Source organism: Hyposmocoma kahamanoa, unplaced genomic scaffold, assembly GCF_003589595.1.
Source record: "Hyposmocoma kahamanoa isolate Upper Pololo Valley unplaced genomic scaffold, ASM358959v1 87, whole genome shotgun sequence".
In the NCBI taxonomy this organism is placed as follows: Eukaryota; Metazoa; Arthropoda; class Insecta; order Lepidoptera; family Cosmopterigidae; genus Hyposmocoma; species Hyposmocoma kahamanoa.
The window spans coordinates 9,762,677-9,782,871 of NW_020654422.1; the positions used below are offsets into that span (position 1 = coordinate 9,762,677).

The window sequence follows — 20,195 nt, forward strand, 5'->3', positions numbered from 1 at the left end:
AAAAATAAAAAAGTATTCTTTATTTACTTGTGGACTAACCGATAAATTTGTTTTACGTTGCGATAGTTATGGAATACATTTATAAATTATTGCTGTACTACTACCTTCAATTATGTAGTGGGTAAACTAAGTCTGTTATTATTATTAGCTCAAGTGAAGCGGATTTAGGGCAAGTGGAATGCAAACGGTGCCTAATCTAATGCAACTAACTGTGAATAGTGGGTTAGAACCGAATTGGATTCCAGACAAGCATTCGAATTGACCTACCTGCGCCTAATGCTTGACGTGGATTCACAATCTACATTTATAGGTATATACTCAAGTATCGCTTAGAGCTATTCTCCACTAAAGTGCAGCTGTAGCGGCTAGTTTTACTCCCAAGTCGCGGCCGTGTTAATGGGTGTAAGAAAAATAAACTTAGGTCTTATAATTACGAAACCACGAAATAGTAGTATTAACTGCCCTGGCGATGGACGACAGGTAATTCATGAATTAAATAAGCACAATGAGATTTTGGCGTATATGATATGAACGTACAGGAATGGGTGACAAGTTGAAGAAAAATAATAAAAGAACAAATTTGCAATAGTTAAAACATAGTCAGTTTTCAGTCAGTAGGCTCCTGCGGGCGGCCAGTACCATAAGCGGTATAGGTTCTTTATATACATATCTCTTCAGAAAAAGCTTGTAAGAATTCTCGTAACCATAAAACAAACCGACGGTTGCAAACCTTTCGTCCAACAGCACAAAATTCTTACTTTACCGTATATATACATTCCTGGAAATATGTAAGTTCGACCGCAAAAATTTCAATTTATTTGCAAAGCGCGAAGACATTCCGACTAAATATTCCTTCTGACACAAAGACTTTGAGAGATTAATACTACTAGTCTCGCGATAAACGTTGCATTCATCAAGTCCGTTTGTTATGTCAATTAAAATTTACAACAAATAACCAAAAATACTAAAAACTGAACCAAGCGAAATAACATTTATAGACGCGTCAAAACATATTTAGTGGCTAAAAGTTACTATACACTACATGAATACTTAGATGGAAGGGATATGTCCAGTTAATAACATACATGGTTATAATATTTAATACATATACGGATAATACATAGATTTTAAGATTTTCGTGGTTATTCACTAAATGATTATCACTAATGTCAGGTTTCTTACCACGGTATGACTTCTTTTTATTTTCCCGATATTTCGGAACGGTTGCACGCTCCATGGTCACGGGTTGACTCTACTCTACGGGTTGAGTCAATCCGTGACCATGGAGCGTGCTACCGTTCCGAAATATTGGGAAAATAAAAAGAAGTCATACCGTGGTAAGAAACCTGATATTAGTGATTATTATTTACAGATAATATGTTTAATAAATTATATTATTGTTAACGAAAAGTTATACAAATTATTATTATGATATTAAATTTTTTTTCTCACCAAATACACTATGAGCAATATGTACCTGTAATAATCTTAAGGCTTTAGTATATGGTTAGAATTAGTTTCATTTATTTAGATTTATGTCATTTGCTGTGCCCTCTCAGGGTCCATAATGAACTTAATTCATGTATTTATGTTACCTACCACCTGTATATAACGTTATGGTATGCAATAAAGTATTGAGTATGGAGTATCTATAAGTAGGGCTTGTATTTTGAAACACTGATTTTCCGAGTAACAACTCTGTAAGAAGAGCTCTAGATAAACATTGGGACTGAAAAGAATGATTGCTCATATTTGAGGCTTACTTGCGTATGCAAGTTCATAAAGTGCGCTCTTAATCCGCCCCGGACGGGCGATAGTGTTAATGCAAGCCATTAAACTCATCCCGCTACAATGACACGTTTTATGACGCCCTTCGTTTAACTCCGCCATATTAACTACGTGCCGCTGAAAAGAATTCATTATTAAAACACCTCCATCTCAAGCTGTCGCACTTAATGCGAAAGCAAGATTTAGGACAATACGTGCTTACTCATAGAACGGCAGTTGCTTTAATTGCTTCTCTGTTCGTACCTGCGTGCCTGCTAATGGGTCGTTTTTTTTTGAAATATTAAAAACTTAGAATTAGAACCTGATTTTTGTTAAATAAATAGGTAGTTTAAGTTAAGTTCTTTATTCAAACCTTAATTCTTTAATCAATGTCTAAATTATGAAATTTTACTTAAAATAACAAGCATTCGAGAGCCTCCGTGATCCTAGAAATCATTGTTCAATATTCACTTTGCATTTGAGCAATCGTTTCAGTTATGAATGTCACACAGAAGCAAATTAGTTTATTTCCTCTAGGCGACAATTTGGCTCACGCTCTTGTCAGAAATTGTCGGCGAGGGTAAATGCAGACTATTAAGGAAATACAGCAATTCAAGCAGCCCTTACCCTATATTACAGCGCAATCTTACACCAACGAAATTATAAGCAACACCTTATGTCGTGTCAGACGGCAATAACAACCTACGCCGATACACGGCCGCCGCTACCTCCACAGTCGTCGGTTAGAGAATGGACATCATACGGAGCTTATAGATATTCGTATAATTTCAAGCAATCACCGATTTCACATTACATTGCCTTTAACAAATGAGCAAAACAATTGTCAAGCCAAGACAAGACGTTTCTTGGCATTGAAGTAAAATTTTGCTTTACATTTTGAAGTTGTTAATTCGAAATTACGTTAGATCTTCAAATTTATAAAATAATTTGCTTTGCATCATTATGTAATGTAGCTCTTGTTTGTTGCAGTTTAGTAGTACAACCAGTGAGCATAAATAATAGCACAACTCTATACCTTTTGATGTAATCAAATTGTCTCCGAAAAACTTTTGAGACGTCGTGCAGCTACCTCAGAGTTGAGAAACCGACGAATAAATTTACAATTCCGTGTGTGAGTTTAGGTACAGTGGACAAATACAACTCTTTCCTGGGACTTGCTCTACTGAATTTAAATGTTGTGAACAAACAACAACATTCACGTCTATGCACACCTACCTTTATCTAGAATTTATTTATATATACTCGTTGGAACTTATGATACGACTTTATTTAGTTTTTTTGGTTTGCATTTGACCATCGAGCGGGTCATCGAGATATTCTTTTTACGAAATTATGCGATCATGTTTACGAATTAGGAATAAAAAAGAAAGATAAATGCACTGGACATCGATTATATATCATGTTCTGTGTCTGATACGAAAATTTTGCAGAAATGAAAACTGTTATCGGAGTGCTGGAACTGGCGAGTGCAGTTCGTCATCGGTCGGAGTGCCCGTGAGATTGACGTCGAATCAATTCTTGGTATTACCTGCCTGAACCAGATCTGCCGCCACACTCGAAATTGCTGTTGGTTTTACACTTTTTTAAACGCTGCTCTATTTCTCCGGATAGTAAACACTGGTTACCAACTAGACACGTTCGACTGAAATTGACTCATTTATGCATGTTACTTGGTACAAATATAATAACATGAATGTATATATTTTAATTAAAACTACGATTTACTTACGTACAGTCACCATTGTTGAAACTCGACATTATTCAAGTTGGCAAATAAAATTGAAACGGATGATTTAGACAGAAGCACGTGAAAGCATCTTTATCTGGCTGCGGCACGCTGTAACGACGCTCTATTCCACGGGTTGTTTCTGTAAGTATGAAATATTGTAGGAGACGTGCCGCCTGCGCCCGTGACGAAGCATCGCCCAGTTTACAATTGCTATACCTTTTCCTAGAAAATCTGAATAATAACGGAGAGAGTTGAGATACACAAAAGAATAAATTATTATCACTGTTAGGATCATTCATCAATCCCGAAAATCCAGAATTTAAACATCATGTTTGAAATGTGAAAAGATAATTTTAGAGTCGTCGACAGTTTATTGTGCAGAATAAAGCGTGCGGAGTTTTGTCGAACTATTAGTTAGAAGGGTGTCAGCATTGTCGGCCTGTAGCGAGTTGCCCAACTTTTCCTTTCCGCGATCGACGATGAATTATGCATGGGAATTAAGTTTGACGCCAGATAAGCGGGTCTAAGATTTATTTGCTGATATGATGTGTAGAAAACAATCCAACTTGTTTCCAGTTTCTGAATTATGGCTGTTGTTTTATTGTAAGCACGTCAAAACATCGAAAGTTTTGGATAACCTCTCACTATGCTTGGAATTAGTGAGTAGTTTCTTACCTTATGTCTTCTTTTTTTATAATTTGGCCACGTCAGGTAATTCGATGTGTTTGGAGACTATAATAAAATTGAGTTTTATTTCAGCAGATCGAAAATGTATTAAATGCATTTGTATTCTCCGAATGTCATACAAATAGTAAATCGGTATTGCGGCGGGTTGCCTTTTATCAGAGTTACGCACGCTCTTACAGGACCAGCCCGGAAATTTAACTTCGTTAAGAATGAAATATGTCCCGTCGTTATTCCACGGCTTGTTGCTCGAATACTTACATTTCGAGTTCTCCACCTCTAGTTTTCTCATCAGACCCAGCGGAAATAATTTCAGCCGAGACTGAGTTATGACAAAACTCCGTCGGACATTGCCGCATCCGTAATGAGAATGGAGTCGAGATATATCCGTAATTTATTATCACATGCTCCTATACGGTGCGGTATTAAGCGCAAAATTGACTGTTTTTGCTAGGAGTATCGTACGGTGGACAAATTTACCGTAGCGACTGTGCTTAGTTTCACTGTCTCGGTAATTTCAATTTAAATTATACATACTTCAGTGACAAAACGTAGTACAGCCAATAGTTAATAATAAAATATTTGACGACCTAGGTGGCCCATTATAGGCGCTGAATCAGGAAGCCTGGGTTTGATTTCCGGTAGGACCAATTTGGGAAGTAAACTTTTTTAAATTGGCTCTGGTCTGGATTTATTTTTTTATTTATTTATTTATTTATTTTAAACACTAAGAATATTACAAAAATATATATACATCACACCCTTAAACCTAATGATGGTCTCGGTAGTGCCCTTGCGCGAATTTCTTTACTCTCGTACTCACAATATAGATAACGAGATCAAGTAATTGGTATCTGGCACTTTATTAGTATAGTCACATTTGCTAAATAGTTTATAACTTAGATAAAGATTATAATAATAATTGGCATTAGCTACTTTTCTTCAAATTATTAAAAAAATAATTACGCACACACTCAACATAGCCCCGCACTAGGGACACACTGAGTCGCGGGTGCCATGGACACACACATAGAGAACCACAAATTACACCCAAACTCACGAGAGACATAAATGTAGGCCATATAACTATTTTTCTGGCCCGGGAATCGAACCTGGGACTGGGAGGCAGTTAATTATTAATTGAAATGTTGGTTCTGCAACCGTCTCACGTTTTCAAAATTTGAGAAGAACATTTAGAACAAGGCACTTTCAACAATGGGAGAGATAAGGCGAAGTACTAGAGTTGAAATAGTATGTGGGTGGTTGAAGGAAGTATTTAATTAAATCTAGCTGCATGGGCGCGGGCAGAGCTCTCCATCACCGCCGCTAATCACAGGTAGGCCGTCAACACGTACACAATTACCATACTGACTGTTATTCTGCTCTTGAAATTCGTTTACCACCTTACGTATTGCATTCAACCTTAAGAAAAGAAACTTTAGACATAAATATTTCAATCCCTTTTAAGTGATTCATTTAAAAATACAAAATATTTTTATATTATACTGCTTGTTCTGCACATTATTAAAATATTGTGTATTTGAAGCTTTGTTTTTTTCTTAAAATCGTCTTGAGTGAGCATACATTACTGTCTTAGATAATCTTAAAGTATTCTGATATATTTTGAAAAAGTACTACTTAAATTCTGTAAGATTTTTTGTTTTCAAATTTTCAAATATGAAATTTTTTAACTTCAGAAAGTGAAGAAAACTTGAATTACGAAAGCAAGACTGATTTACTATTTGTATTCTTATTTTTTTTACCTACAATTATATTGTAAAAGTATATAACTGTTTACAATACAATTGAACTGAATGAGAGATATTTTTATTCCCGAAACATTAGGGTTTTTTTAGTTACACAAAATTAGACATACTTTGAGTGACATATAACACAATATGATATCTATTTCTTATAAATACACTGTATGGCATTCACCACATTCTCTCCGGCGTCGTTCTGAAGCCGTAGTCATTCGGTGAGCTTGGGGGTGACATTGCCCAGCGAAGCGGCGCAGCTGAGGGCTCTCCGGGAACGATTCCGTCAGGCTTTCATATGCGCTAGGTTGTTCTTGAGCTTCTTCCCATTCCTCCTCATCTTCGTCATCTATTTTTCTTGAAATTTGAATATAATGACGCAATTCTACAAACGTCAGGATCGTCTCTTTGCTCGACGCAGATTGATTGTAAGGTCGGCCATTTTACTGAGATTCGAATCCCCACTACGCGGACCCTTGTAACACATCTACCTTATTTGTTTAAAAGACCATTGTCTCCGGGAGTCTGTTTCCACTGGGGGCTAAATGGCAGTTTGCCAAAATCGCTTATTTATTAAGCTTTATTTCGGATTATAAATAACTTTCATTTATTTAAATTTATTTAGTTAAAACAAAACTAGACATAGATTAGGTGACATGTAACATAGTATGATATCTATTTCTTATAAATACACTATAATATGGCATTCACCACAACAACATGCAACTTATTCTGCATAATATTTTTTTTCTTCGAAGTGTTCGATCTTTGCATTAATATAACAAAGTAGTGGAGTAATTTGACATAAAAAAATAATTGAATATCAATTCAATAAAAATTTTAATACATTGAATAACGACATCTCTAGCCAAGGCTAGTAGCTGTAAAGGTATCTAACTGGATGACAAAATATTTTCATAGATTTCTCATAGATGGCGCTACGGCTAAAAAATCGTTGAAAAACCAAATACAAGGATACGACAACAAGCACATAGAAAAGTTTGTGAGGTCAGCTGGTTCGTTCCGTGACTTAGTTGGCATAGCGTCTGGCACAGTTTGGTAGAAGACGTCGATTCGAATCTGGCCTGATCGAAGAAATTTTTTCTAAGTGTTCGATCTTTATATTAATAAATTATTTTTAATACGTAAGGTTTTTTGTTTTCTGTAAATTCATCTAATTTTTTTTTCTAATTTGAATTATTCAGTGTCATTTTTTAACTTTAGAAAATAAAGAGACTAGACAACTTAAATTATGAATTTCTCAGTGAATTGTTTCGAAATTCACCGGTCAATTTTTGAGTAAAAACGTGTCTTTCTCAACTTGACATTGGCGAAATCATCGATTACTTCGATGGGGTCATAACATTTAAAAGAAAAAGAAGAAATTACGAATTACTATGATAAAATAAAAATATATTTCCAAGTTTTAAGAACAAATTTAGTCTAAACGTTTTGTAAGTGGCTGAAACGCTTAACGGAAAAAGCCAACAAAGAAGAAAAAAAGGAAGAGTGGTTTATTATTTGTATTCTTTGTACTGAAGAAAAAGAGAAAATGACTAGGCAGTATGGTGACTGACCGTCGCCTGTTCCTTGGGAAACGAAGAAAAACAAAAACAAAATGTATTCTTCAATTTTTTTTACCTTCAATTATATTTTAGAATTATATAACTATTTACGATAAACTTTTTTGTATCATACATATACCAGCCATGAATCCTAATCCTACACATATTATTTCAATTTTAGGAGAACAGCATGATAAACGAGTCATTAGTTGTTATAATGAAACTTATCTTGATGATGACTATTGTGATTACGATCATCAAAAAGAACATGAAACTTACCTTGTCAAGCCAAAAGTTCCTGAGAAGGAACGGCCCACTGGAGAACAGTGGCGCTCACCTAGTGACGTTATGCTTGAAGATTGGATAGCATTGAAGCCACCCTTCACATCGAGAATCACAAGAGGAACGGCCCATGAAGGTATTCTGAAGATTGGTGAAGGTGTCATCGAAGTCGAACACAACAAGTTCCTTCAATACGTTGCTAGTTCACTTGCAGAAAGCGATTCGGCGTGGGCTCATATTCAAGAACAAGAGAAAACGCTTATTATAAAGAAAGTGAAAGATATATATGATAAAATATTTTTAATGAAGGCAAAAACTATGCAGTGTGAAGTTTCAAAGTTTCTTGAAGATAGTCTACAGGAGATAGAAGATCATATGAGAGATGAAGTGAAAACCGTAATAATGAGTACACATTGTAAAATTCTTAATGATCTCAATACAGAGATACGTACAAATTTAAAAAAAGAAAAATGTAATTTAGAGAAAATATTACAAAAAAAATACGACGAAGAGATAAATAAAATCAAACATTATTATAAATTACTTTTACATAATGAAAAATATAGATGTAATAGAATGATTAATCAAGGTCTCAGTGATCAAAATGATGCCATAAAAGCTTTTCACAAAATGATGGAAGCCGGTAACAATACTAGCACTATGTATGTTATGTGCATGGAAGGAAAAAAATGCAGGATTAGAAAATTTTTTGTAGAAAACTTTTACTCAAAAGAAGTGAAAGAAAAACTAAGAAAGATTGAAGAAAAGCAGCAAATTTTGAACGAATTTAAAGAGAGAAAAAAAACTATATTAGATTTAAACAAAGAATGGGAAGAAAAAGTAAAAAAAATTCTTTGTCTGTTTTTAAAGTTTATTAGTTTTAGTCTAAAACTTTTACCAGAACAAACCACGTTCTTATTAGATCTAGAAAAATTGGTTGTTTTGCAATTAAATGAAATTCAAAAGAATCCTGAAATGGCACCATCTATGCTTGTGAATGAAGACGATATTATAAATTTATTGAAGTTTCATGAAAACATCGAAGAACAGGAGACTTGTGAGGGTGGACCATTTGTTATTGAAGGAGACTTAACACCATCGATTCTAACGCCTTATGGAAGCCAGGAAACTATTCCTTCTAAAGTTGACTTGCCGTCATTTAGAGTACAGCGACAGTTTATTTACGCCAAGTGTCAAAAACTGGAAGAAGTAAGAAAGTTTCTTGAATCCCAACGCTGCAAGTGCCATGATCCAGATTTTTACAATATTAAAACAACATTAATAGCAACATCAACATCACATAGTACAAGTGATAGTCTCAAAACTCATAGTTCTACACCGACACTGCAACCAAGTACAGAATCATCTTTCGAATCATACTTGATACCTGACGTTCGGCGATTGCATGAATGCCCTGTTAGGGGATGCAAAGGTTTTAAAGAAAGGTTGTCATTTCCAAACTTAGCATCTTATCTAGATTTTGATGAAGTGAATTATACGAGAGTGAAGACGATTCTTGGTGACATGCCCAAAATGGAAACACCACCAGAGTCCATTAGAGCAACCGATATGGCAAGACATAAGGATTTGCCATTTAAAGCAACTAAAACTTTTACTGTTAACGTGGAAACACAATATTCAAGCCAAGATAGTATACAACTGGAAACGCTTGACTTGGAATGTCCTTGCCTGAGCCAATATGCAGACAGTTCAAAGTTAAAATTTGGAGTCGTTGATAACAAAACTGCGGTTGATACACTAACTGAAACTCTGTTTAAAAGGAAGGCATCTTTGCAAAGATTGGTTCATGATTATCCTCGACTTCTGGAGATGTTTTTTACTGATGAATCATTTAAGGCTCATGCATGAGCTACCTTATATTTTATTTTTGTATAGATTATGTAGTACTTTTAAATAAATACCTATTTTTATTATCTTCATATAGTACCGACGGCAGCATAATTATCAAGCTAAATATTGACGGATCTTATGCCATCTTATGCTCTAGAGGTGATATTCAAACAAAAGTGTAAAGCGTGATGTGCTGTTGACTGTACAAGTAATATATTCATTTTCACTTCGTTATTTTTGCAAGCAACTTAACCTTTCTATTTTCCACTTCTGGCCATTACTAGAATAGCGTTACTAATACTTTTCAAACTAATTCATTCATTCAGTCATCGCTTCATCTTTTTTTTATTATGCCCATAGTCTGTAGTTAATTTTATAGACGTACCCAGTGCCGAGGTCGGCTACTCAGCGAATCGTCGTATTACACAATCGACGCGTCAGCATCAAGCCCAGGTCTTTTACTCTATTGGACTGTTATTAGTTGACGTGAATTTGGTGTATTTATACAGAGTAACAAAAATCTGTCGAATCCAGAATTTGTCCTGTACTGAACAAGAATTACTTGAGGCAGTGACGGTGTGATAGGGAAGAGTGGAAAAAAATCACTTGTCCCCACCAGGGGGTCAGCTGGTATATAGGGACTAGTTAGAACAGGCGTATTTTGGAAATATAAGAAAGTATGATGATACCTAATATTTTTGGCTTGAAGACTTTTATTTAAATTTTTCCTCTACTTTTCACACATATTGTGTAGCTTCATTAACAGATTTGTTTCAGTAGTTTTCTGTAGTAGTTAGTGTTATTGATTGCCCCGAAGGAAAAAAATCCCACTGATTAGTCTTGTCTGACCGTCAATCTGACCAACGGGAAACACTGATATTTTTATTTTCCTAATTTTCATACATTTGCATGTGTGCAGTATTATTGTCAATCCATTATACTTAAGGGGATTTTGGTGAACCTTCTTCGACGTGCAGTTTATCACGATGTTTTCATTCACCGTCTACAGTCATGACACCACAGGGTTCGAACTCTCGACTCTCAATTACGAGACAACATTTCTTCCACAATCAAGTACTTTGGTTTTTTGTTTGTACACTGTACATTACACGAGCTTGTACAAAAAGAGTCCTAAATAAAAATATCAATGTATTTAGTGTTTACATCCCATCAAATAAATGCATCGCATGCGAACGGGGCCACATTCAAAGCAACGAGTAGCAAAGGCCATCAGCTTGGTCGCTCAACGAATTGAAATCTAAGTGGGGTGCCAGCTTCAATTAAAGTTTCTTATTACTTACTTACAGTACATAACAATGGTGACAGAGTACAAATCTACAACATTATACCAATCTATTGCTAGGTATTTTGTACAAATCCAGTATAGGTAAGTATTTTATATACATATTTTAGTAGAGTTCGGCCAGGGAAGTACTGCCACGATACCTATTTCTGCCGCCAAGCAGTAATGTCAGCATTACTGTGTTCCGGTTTTGAAGGGTAAGGGTGCTGGTAAAATCACAGGCACATGGGGCTTGCCAACTTATGTCTCAGGGTGACGAGTGCAGTGGTAGTGCCTCTCAGATCTTTGCGATTTAAAGCTGAGAGTGGCACTGCAACTGTTACGAACAGGCGTGTAGCTTACCACCAGGCGCACGACTTGTTCGCCTCGTCACTTATTTTATTATTTTATATATATATATATATAAGGTATATTTGTTATACATATATATATGTATTGTTTATTGTATATTTATATACTGATATTGAGTATATTTATGCTGTAAAATGTTTATTTTATACTGTATAAATTAACCATATATATATAATTATTTTACATATATAGGAAATGAAACTATTTTTCCGGATTTAAATCGCGTATATTTGTTTTTTCAAACAAACCTATATACCTATAAACCTAGGTTTGTTTGAAAAAACAAATATACGCGATTTAAATCCGGAAAAATAGTTTCATTTCCTATGTGTAACAATCGCGAAAACCTAAGAACTCGATATTTTACATATTATATTTTATTATTTTATTTTATTTTATTATATCACTAATATTATTTAAAAAAAAAGAGTTTTTTAGCTAGGACAATGTAAGTATATCAGATAGTATTATATCATCTGTGATACTAGTACATCGCCATCAACAAAATACATCAGTTAGGCACATGTACCTCAGATTACTCGTAGTAAAAAACTAAACGTTATATTTCAGGTTTCCAAACCGAGTGCACGAGCATTATCAATAATAAGCAATTTAACAGCAGGAATGAGCGATGAACAAATGTTCGAACTATCAAAGGAAGTAACAGTATCATCAGGTTTACAACAAGAAAAATGAAGAAGTATCCACAAAGTCTATACCAACAATATCACTATCTATGGCGTTAAAATCCACGCAATCTGTACTTGGAAAATCAGTCTTAAAAATTTTTCTATATCGTTCTCAGACCTTTATGATTTAAAGCTCTAAGTGGCACTGCAACTGTTATGGACAGGCGTGTCGCTTATCACCAAGCCCACGGCTTGTTCGTCCAGTCTGATGGTATCACAAAATTCAATAATCTGTTTTAAGTCTTTTCACTGTAAAAACGTTTCTACTTAGGTAAAATAAGTAGAACGTCTAAAAAAATATTACAACATTTATTAATAGGAATTTAAAACATTCTTATCTCATAATATCTGGCTTGACAAGATTTTGAATACTGTTTGGTGGTTCGTCGCTTTTTGTTTTCAGAACGATGGCTGACATCCTGCCGTGTGTATCAGAAATCTAAATAGAGTGCCTATTTATTTAGATTTATGTAGTCTAGGTGCTACAATATAGTATTAATACATACTATATATCAAGTTAAGTTCAAATTGAGTTCTGAACATTGGAATAGGTTAAATTAATATGGAGCTATTTCCGGATGTCACACATTATCCAAGATGTATCAGCACAATGCAACAGTATATCTCGCGAGTTCAATTAAGGCAGGTGTGAACATCGCCGAGATCACAAACGTTCCCATATCACCGCGGTTACTCGCTAAACTATATTCATTTGTTCTTGTTTGCTGTACTCTATTTGTATACTAAAGTTCCACGAAGAATATGGATTAATTTGCGATAAATCATATAACACGTTACACAAATATAAAAGTTTTCCAATGGATCGCAGTTTTATTTTTGGTTGTATTGTCTAAATACCTACAAAAGTATTATACCCTTGTATTTTTTTAAATTATATCAATAAAATATACAAAATTTGCGTAATAACGTCATCAGTACTATGTGCTTTACATTGTGGACATTTCTTCAAAGTCACAATTATCTGTGTCCAGCACTAAACTCCACTTATTTGTCAAAACAAAAATTTTAAAAATGAGTGTATAGTGCTGGTCGAAAGCTATTTGGAGAGCTTAAAATCTTCCCAATAAACCTTTCGGACTTAGAGAAAAACGATCCGAAATACCTGAAAATCTGACAACCGTGGCGTGTCCCGAAAGCAGAATCCAACACAGAGTGTCATTTTTCTCAAAATTGAAGCCGTATATATGAATATACGACTTTAGTTCACGTATAATAAATTAGATGACAGTACAATCTGAATTTCACAATAAACTAGACAATAGTTTCATCGCAATACCTAGTTTACTCTGCGTTAGGGCGCGTTCCCACTATGTCGTGACGACAGATTGTCGTGCAGTTTACAGTGTTGTGGCTTGTATATTTAAATGAAGTTGTTCACATATTAACTATAATTAACACGATTAACTGTCGTTCACGATTTTTTATCGTTACAACGACAAACTGTCGTCACAGTGGGAACAGCTAGAACGACAGTCGTCAGACGATAAAAAAACGTCACAATAAAAACGTGACGACAGATTGTCGCAGCTCCTATTGTCGTCACGTTTTATTTATCGCTGTCCGCACGTATTTTGCTCCCTGCCCTCCCCTCTCGTACCCCGCGCCCTCTGCTCGCTTCTGTTTGTTTTTAAATAAATTTGTGTAAAATTGTCGTCACGATCTAGTGGGAACAGCTAGCCACGACAGTCGTTCAAAGATAAAAAATCGTCCACGAAAGATAGTCGTGATATGGGAACAGGCTAGCCACAACAGTCGTCTAACGATAATAAAACGTGACGACATGGTGGGAACGCGCCCTCACAGGCTTCGACGTAAGACCGTGGCCTTGAATTCGGTGGATTTTATGCCACCGAACTCAGAAAAGCTTCCACCGAAGTCGGAAAAAACTGCCGTAGTAGCCATATTCTTTGAAAGGCAAGAATTTTTAACGTTTTTTTCATACAAATGTTTAGTTAATATTTTGATTGATTTTCACAGCAAGTTTACATCTTGCTTCCCACAGAACATATACAAGGAAAATCAAAACAGAAAATAGTAATCAAGAAGTAATCAAGAAGATGAAGGAACGTGCTGGAAAAGCAATGATAAAAAGCGATGTAATTATATATGAAAGGTTTAAAGAAAAAGATAGACAGCGGTAAGCGAAGAAAAAGCGGTAAGAAAAGATTTTGAAGTTGCATGTTTTATCTCGTTGTGTAAAAAAGTAATGAAAGATATTAATAATTAAAATATTGATTGCTTTTGTAGCTATAGATTGCGTATCTTCTTAATTGTTTTTTAAAGAGGTACGGAAACACTTTGTGTGATTGAAAAAAGGCTGAACAGCCAAACGGAAAATAGATTTTAATTAATAGTCGTAAGGTGAAATTTGTTTGCGTTATTCTTGTCGCTTTTTGTAGAAATATTAGTTTTTAAAGTTTGATTTAATAGTTAGTCATATTAGTGAATGTTTATGTAGACTATTGAATGTTTTTATTGCCTTTTTTATAATATTTTATAGAAAAATTATGCCTGTTGTTAAATTATCCTGATTTCGGTGGTAGCTGAATTCGGTGGATCAAATATTGTGTCATTAACTGTTAAGAATGTAACGGAATTTTATGTAAGTTTGAGTTCTTTTTCCTTCCTATTCTACGTTTTTCCTGAAATTAAGAAAGAATCGACCACCGCAGTCAGAGAATTTAGCCTATCTTGAAGAAATGCCCTTATAATTAATACTTGTAGCGGGAAAAAATTGTAACAAACAAAAAATTCAACAGTTTTATTGAACACTTTGACATCATAGTTTTTCATGTATCCATAACAACACAAAAGCAATCAATGAGATTCATTAGTAATCCTCTTTTAATAACACTCCATTAAACCAGTCAGTGCTTGGTCTCAGCAGCAGGCTTAACGATGACTTAACAACACGATGCGAGAGTAAATTGAGGTAACAATTTCCAAATTCCACATATACTACGCAATCATATAAATTACACCGTTAGCTAAGAATAATGTAGGGACGGGCGGCACATCGGGCGTAAAGGTAAATTTACACAGTTCGTAACAAGTTAACTTATTATGTCGTCACCCGTTGTGAGTGCGCGAAACGCGACTTATGACATTCCACTTGCCTCAGTGCCAATGTGAACTCTCTTCATCTAATTAAGACATGTTTACATTAAGTCTTTACAAGTCTACTCTTTAAGTAATGTTTATTATAAAATGATATCTCCATTCAACTTTGCAAAAAGCAAAAATGCCAAATAAAATGTAATAAACTGAGTAGGTAAATAACACTGACGGCATTACACCCAAATAAAGAAATTAACTATAATTACATATTTAGAACGAGTGCTGTTATATACATAGTATGTTTAAAAAATCCCTACACATCTTAAAAATATATGCCTAAAGTAAGTACATTCATTACCTACATCTCAAACATGTTTGTAAACTTAATTTAAACTCGCAATAAAGTTCTACTGCATAGGTAAGACACACGTAACCAGGGAAATTCTCAAATAAATCTGTAAACAAGAGGATTGTTGGTTAATTAAACATAATCTTGTTGGAGCTCTGTTATAAAGTGACACAGAGTTTCCCGATTGTAAATATTGGCGATAAAATGTAAACAATGTTATCTACAGGTGCATCAATTTATACAAAACAATAGAAAGCTACAATAAATTTATTTTAGACATTTTTCAATATACTATAATGTTATAGATACGTCCATGAAGACATCAGACTAAAAAATTCTTAGAATTTGAGTTTTAATTAGAACCTTAGAATAATAACGCATACAAACCTAGTCCGCACACGCCAAGTGAGGCAAATTGAAGCGCTCCCAATGGGCCTACACGAGCGGGCGGGCCTTCAGTGCTCAAGGTCAACTTGCACCGCGAACAGCTCCAAAATTTTAGCTAAAAATGACGAAATGTGCGGTAAATGAGTGTAAAAATACGTCAGACAAACATAAAATAGATACTAACATCACATTCCACAAGGAAGTAACGCGTTTCAACTCGTATTTTTATATAAATATTCACTAAAACCGAAAATTAATTTCGTTGCAACAAGACACGAAAATGTTGCAAAGTAACGGATTTCTTTCTCCCAATTTTGCTATTCTGTTTCAAAATAATTATATTACGTAATTTTTTGAGAATAGGCAATATCCCGATGGCTGCAGATTTTTTTTTATTCTAATGTAAGTGTACATTTAACCTCCATTTCTGCAAGTTAAATGCGTACAAATGTTGTTTACAAAGAGCAACCCCTAGAGTTTCTTGCTCATACTTCTCGGGGGAATCTGCCTTACGAATGAGCGGTAGATTTAACCAATGTGACGATTTCTAGTGTAATAATGCTTACTTATGAAATAAAGATTATTTTGATTTTGATTCTGGGTATCGTTTACGGGGTATATGGGGGAGCTCACTACGAATATAGCACTTATTTCTAAATCCAATATGGCGGGCGCGATTTCTCGAATAATGGCAAGTTGGGTATGGTTTTTGAGATATTTGGGGGTGCTCATTACGAATATAGCACTTATTTGTAAATCCAAGATGGCGGACACGATTTTTCAAAAAATGCTATATGGGTATCCTTTTCGAGATATTTGGGGAAGTTCAATACCAATATGGCACTCATTTCTAAATCCAAGATGGCAGACACGACAGTTCAAACAAAAGCAATATTCGTAATGAGCACCCCCAAATACCTCGAAAACGATACCCAACTTGCCATTTTTTGAAAAATCGTGCCCGCCATCTTGGATTTACAAATAGTGCCATATTCACATTGAGCATCCCCAAATACCTCGAAAAGGATACCCATATAGCATTTTTTTGAAAAATCGTGCCCGCCATCTGGGATTTAGAAATTAGTGCCATATTTGTAATGAGCACCCCCAAATACCTCGAAAATGATACCCATATTGCATTTATTTGAAGAGTCGTGTCCGTCATCGTGTATTCAGATATAAATGCCATTTCTAGTATAAGGATTATCAAAAATGAATTTTTGAAAATTCTTGTCACTTGACATTGTCGATCGACAGTAACGATCGACAAAACCGAGCATATCTGTAGGCACCTGATCGACATTGTCGATCGACAGTAACGATCGACAAAATCGAGCAAATCTGTAGGCACCTGATCGACAATGTTGGGCAAATCTGTAGGCACCTTTAACTTAATGGTGAGTTAAGCAAGATACAATTTCCCCACTTTTGAGGGAAATGTTATTCCATGGCATCATTATTTGTATATTTGTGTGCGTGCCGACGAGCGTAGATACAAGTTGCTTACGCCTACATGAATTTGGTTTTTGCCTTACTTGTGACAGTTCGTTTGATATGAAACTATCATTCTATGCGTTATTATTCTAAGATTAGAACAATATTTTATAAGATCATTGGAACAAAGTATTATACTCTTTTTGTGGGATAATCTTTTTAATAACGTTTAAAATATTTTCCTTAACATGAGTATGACAACTAATGTCATTAAATCAGTATTTTCCTTAGACTATGGAAACCAATTTCCATTCTCTAAGGTATTTTGGAACAATTTTATGGATTTTTTAAATTGTATATTTTAGTAAATGTTTTACAACACACATAAACACAAGTAAACAGTAACGAAATACTGTTTACACTCTATGTGTTTTATACCCTTGACATACGTTTATATGGCATGGCGAAAGATGTTATTCCAAATAAATCGCAATCAAAGCAAGGTGACAGATTATCTTGCACTTACGCTGGTATATATTTTGATGATGATGATGTAAATGTTGATAGTAAGAAAGCAAATACTAATGAAAAGCCGATTGTTGAAATATTGAGACAGCTGGATGATCTCTTTCCCGACTTGTGGCATTCACCCAGCGATATATTAGAAGAGTTCATAGAGTTAGAGCCACCTTACACGTCTAAGATTGTAAAAGGCAAAACCCATGAAGGTATTTTGGAGATTGGAAAAGACGTATTAACAAAAGAACGTACCAAATTTGACAGTTTCGTTGACAGTCTAAAGGAAGAAGAAGACGCAGCATGGACTCATATTAAAAATTACGAAAAGGAAGTTATCGAACAGAGAATTAAAGATAACTACGACAAAATATTTTTAGAGAAAAACCGCACGATGCAAAATGAAATATCAAGTTATTTTGAACAATCTTTGCAAGAACTGGAAGCCCACCTTAAAGATGAAGTAGAAATGGTTTCCATAAAAATCAATGCTGTCATCACAACCGATTTGAATAAACAAATACAGAAACGGCTGATAGAGCATAAGTCTTACGTAAACAATATATTGCAACAGAAGTATAAGATCGAAGTAAACAAATTAAAAACTTATTACAAATTACTTTTGCACAATGAACAATGCAAAAGCAATATAGCAATTAATAAAGCACTCCACGATCGAAATGACGCTTTGAATGCGCTCCATAAAGAAATGGAATCTAACAAGATTACTAGCACCATGTACGTCATGTGTATTGAAAGAAAGAAATGCAAAGTGAAACAGGTTCTTTTGGAAAATTACCACAATAAACAAATTACACAGACTTTGAGAAAACTTCGAAAAAAACAAGAATTGCTGGAACCATATCTGGAGCAATCAATGTCAGAATTAAATTTGAAATGGCAAGAAAAGTTAAAGAAAATTATGAAATTATTTTTAAAGTTTATTAGTTTCTGCCTTAAATTGCTTCCAGAACAATCGACTTTTTTGTTGGATCTAGAAAAAATTGTTATCTTGCAGCTTAATGAAATCCAAAAGAATCCATTAAAGACTTCATCAGTACTTATTGATCGAGCAGAAGTCAATAATACATTTAAGTTTGTAAAATGTGAAAAAAATGTGAATGTATGTAAAGGCGATCCTTTTGTGATCGAGACAGGACACTTACCTGAAATTAATAAACATGGCAGTCAAGATACATTATCGACTAACACTGACTTACTATATGTAAGAGTACAAAGACAGTTCATTTATGCTAAATGTCAAAAAATTGAAGAAGTACGAAAATTGCTTGACTCTCAGCGATGGACGTGTAAGGAAGGAGTTATTTGTTCACCTAAGTCTGCAGCGTTGACAAACTCATCACCAGATTCGTCATTATCATCAACGGCACCTTCATCTACGATGATGACGTCACCTCCAATACATTATTTGGACACTGATTTGTCCTCGAATGAATTCGGTTTCTATTCTGAAGATCTAAAGATATCTAAGTCTGCGAATGAGTCTCTCAGTTCACACGAAGACCATGAGACATTTATAATACAAAATAATTCTTCTAACGAACAGTGCGGTAAAACTCCATCAAATGAAACGTATGTAATAGACAATTTTCAACGTTTAGAAGACTGTCCCGGAAAGAGCTGTAAAAAATTGAACTGGAATTTGTTTTTTCCGAATGATTTTGATGAAGACAGTTACAGGAAGATTAACGCCATACACGGTGAAAAGTTTTCCTATAAATCCAAATCTCCACCAAAGTCAATAAGCTCAAATATAATAGCTGATCCGTTACCATTTTCAGCAGCAACTTCTCATTCAAATGTAGGAGCCCAATATTCAATAGAGGATCTAACTTCTGATAGTTCCCCAGTACAAAAGCAATGTTTTTGTTCTTGTGGACACTCGCCAATATATTCCGAAACAGATATCAATAAATTATTGAATAAACGTAGAATGTCGATAATAAGATTAATTCAAGAACATCCAAATTTATTAAATATATTACCTGTTGAACCATAAATAAATTTACCTAAAACTAACCATTAATTATTATTTACTTAAAACCAGCTTGTTACTTCACTTTTCTTTATTTACATAAAGTCATAATTGATTATACGTGAATATATAATATATGAGGATTACTTCGGAAATTATTTTTTTACAGTAGTAATATTTGTTAGCATTGGCTTTGTCGTTTATTTAATAAAGTTAGTAGGTACCTACCTGCTTAGGTATTTGTTTAATATTTCGAATACTTGTCATCGAAATATTCTAATGTGCGACGAAGGTATTCACTGGAATAGGACAGTAAAATGTCTTTAATATTTAGAATGCACAAGCCGTGGTGAGAGAGCTAGCGAAAGTCAACGTTGTTCGGATTTTATTATCACAGGGTAAAGTTAAACAGCGTTATGCTAACTTGACGTTTTGC

At 34.6% G+C, this 20,195-nt stretch overlaps 2 protein-coding genes and 1 long non-coding RNA gene across 4 annotated transcripts; 2 read left to right on the forward strand and 1 right to left on the reverse strand.

Annotated features, from left to right (window-relative positions):
- Window positions 1–3,252: 3,252 nt before the first annotated feature.
- LOC113235049 lies at window positions 3,253–6,235 on the reverse strand. Of its 2 annotated transcripts, none has more exons than XR_003310840.1 (3): window positions 6,140–6,235; window positions 3,518–3,656; window positions 3,253–3,430 (listed from the first exon to the last, which is right to left on the reverse strand). It is a non-coding gene; the product is annotated as an uncharacterized LOC113235049 (long non-coding RNA). The 2 variants fall into 2 exon arrangements; XR_003310839.1 differs by having other exon boundaries at window positions 6,143–6,214.
- Window positions 6,236–7,667: 1,432 nt separating this feature from the next.
- Window positions 7,668–9,829, forward strand: LOC113235451. Its single transcript, XM_026471138.1, has one exon. The coding sequence runs from the start codon at window positions 7,668–7,670 to the stop codon at window positions 9,672–9,674; it is 2,007 nt and encodes a 668-aa protein (XP_026326923.1). The 3' UTR covers window positions 9,675–9,829.
- Window positions 9,830–17,688: 7,859 nt separating this feature from the next.
- On the forward strand, window positions 17,689–19,816 carry LOC113235336. Its single transcript, XM_026471011.1, has one exon. It carries the CDS (start codon window positions 17,708–17,710, stop codon window positions 19,781–19,783), a length of 2,076 nt encoding a protein of 691 aa, XP_026326796.1. The 5' UTR covers window positions 17,689–17,707; the 3' UTR covers window positions 19,784–19,816.
- Window positions 19,817–20,195: the final 379 nt, after the last annotated feature.

Excerpts from the sequence above, each read along its gene's own strand:
- LOC113235451 (XM_026471138.1), top strand. The coding sequence starts at position 7,668 with ATGAATCCTAATCCTACACATATTATTTCAATTTTAGGAGAACAGCAT.
- LOC113235336 (XM_026471011.1), top strand. The coding sequence starts at position 17,708 with ATGGCGAAAGATGTTATTCCAAATAAATCGCAATCAAAGCAAGGTGAC.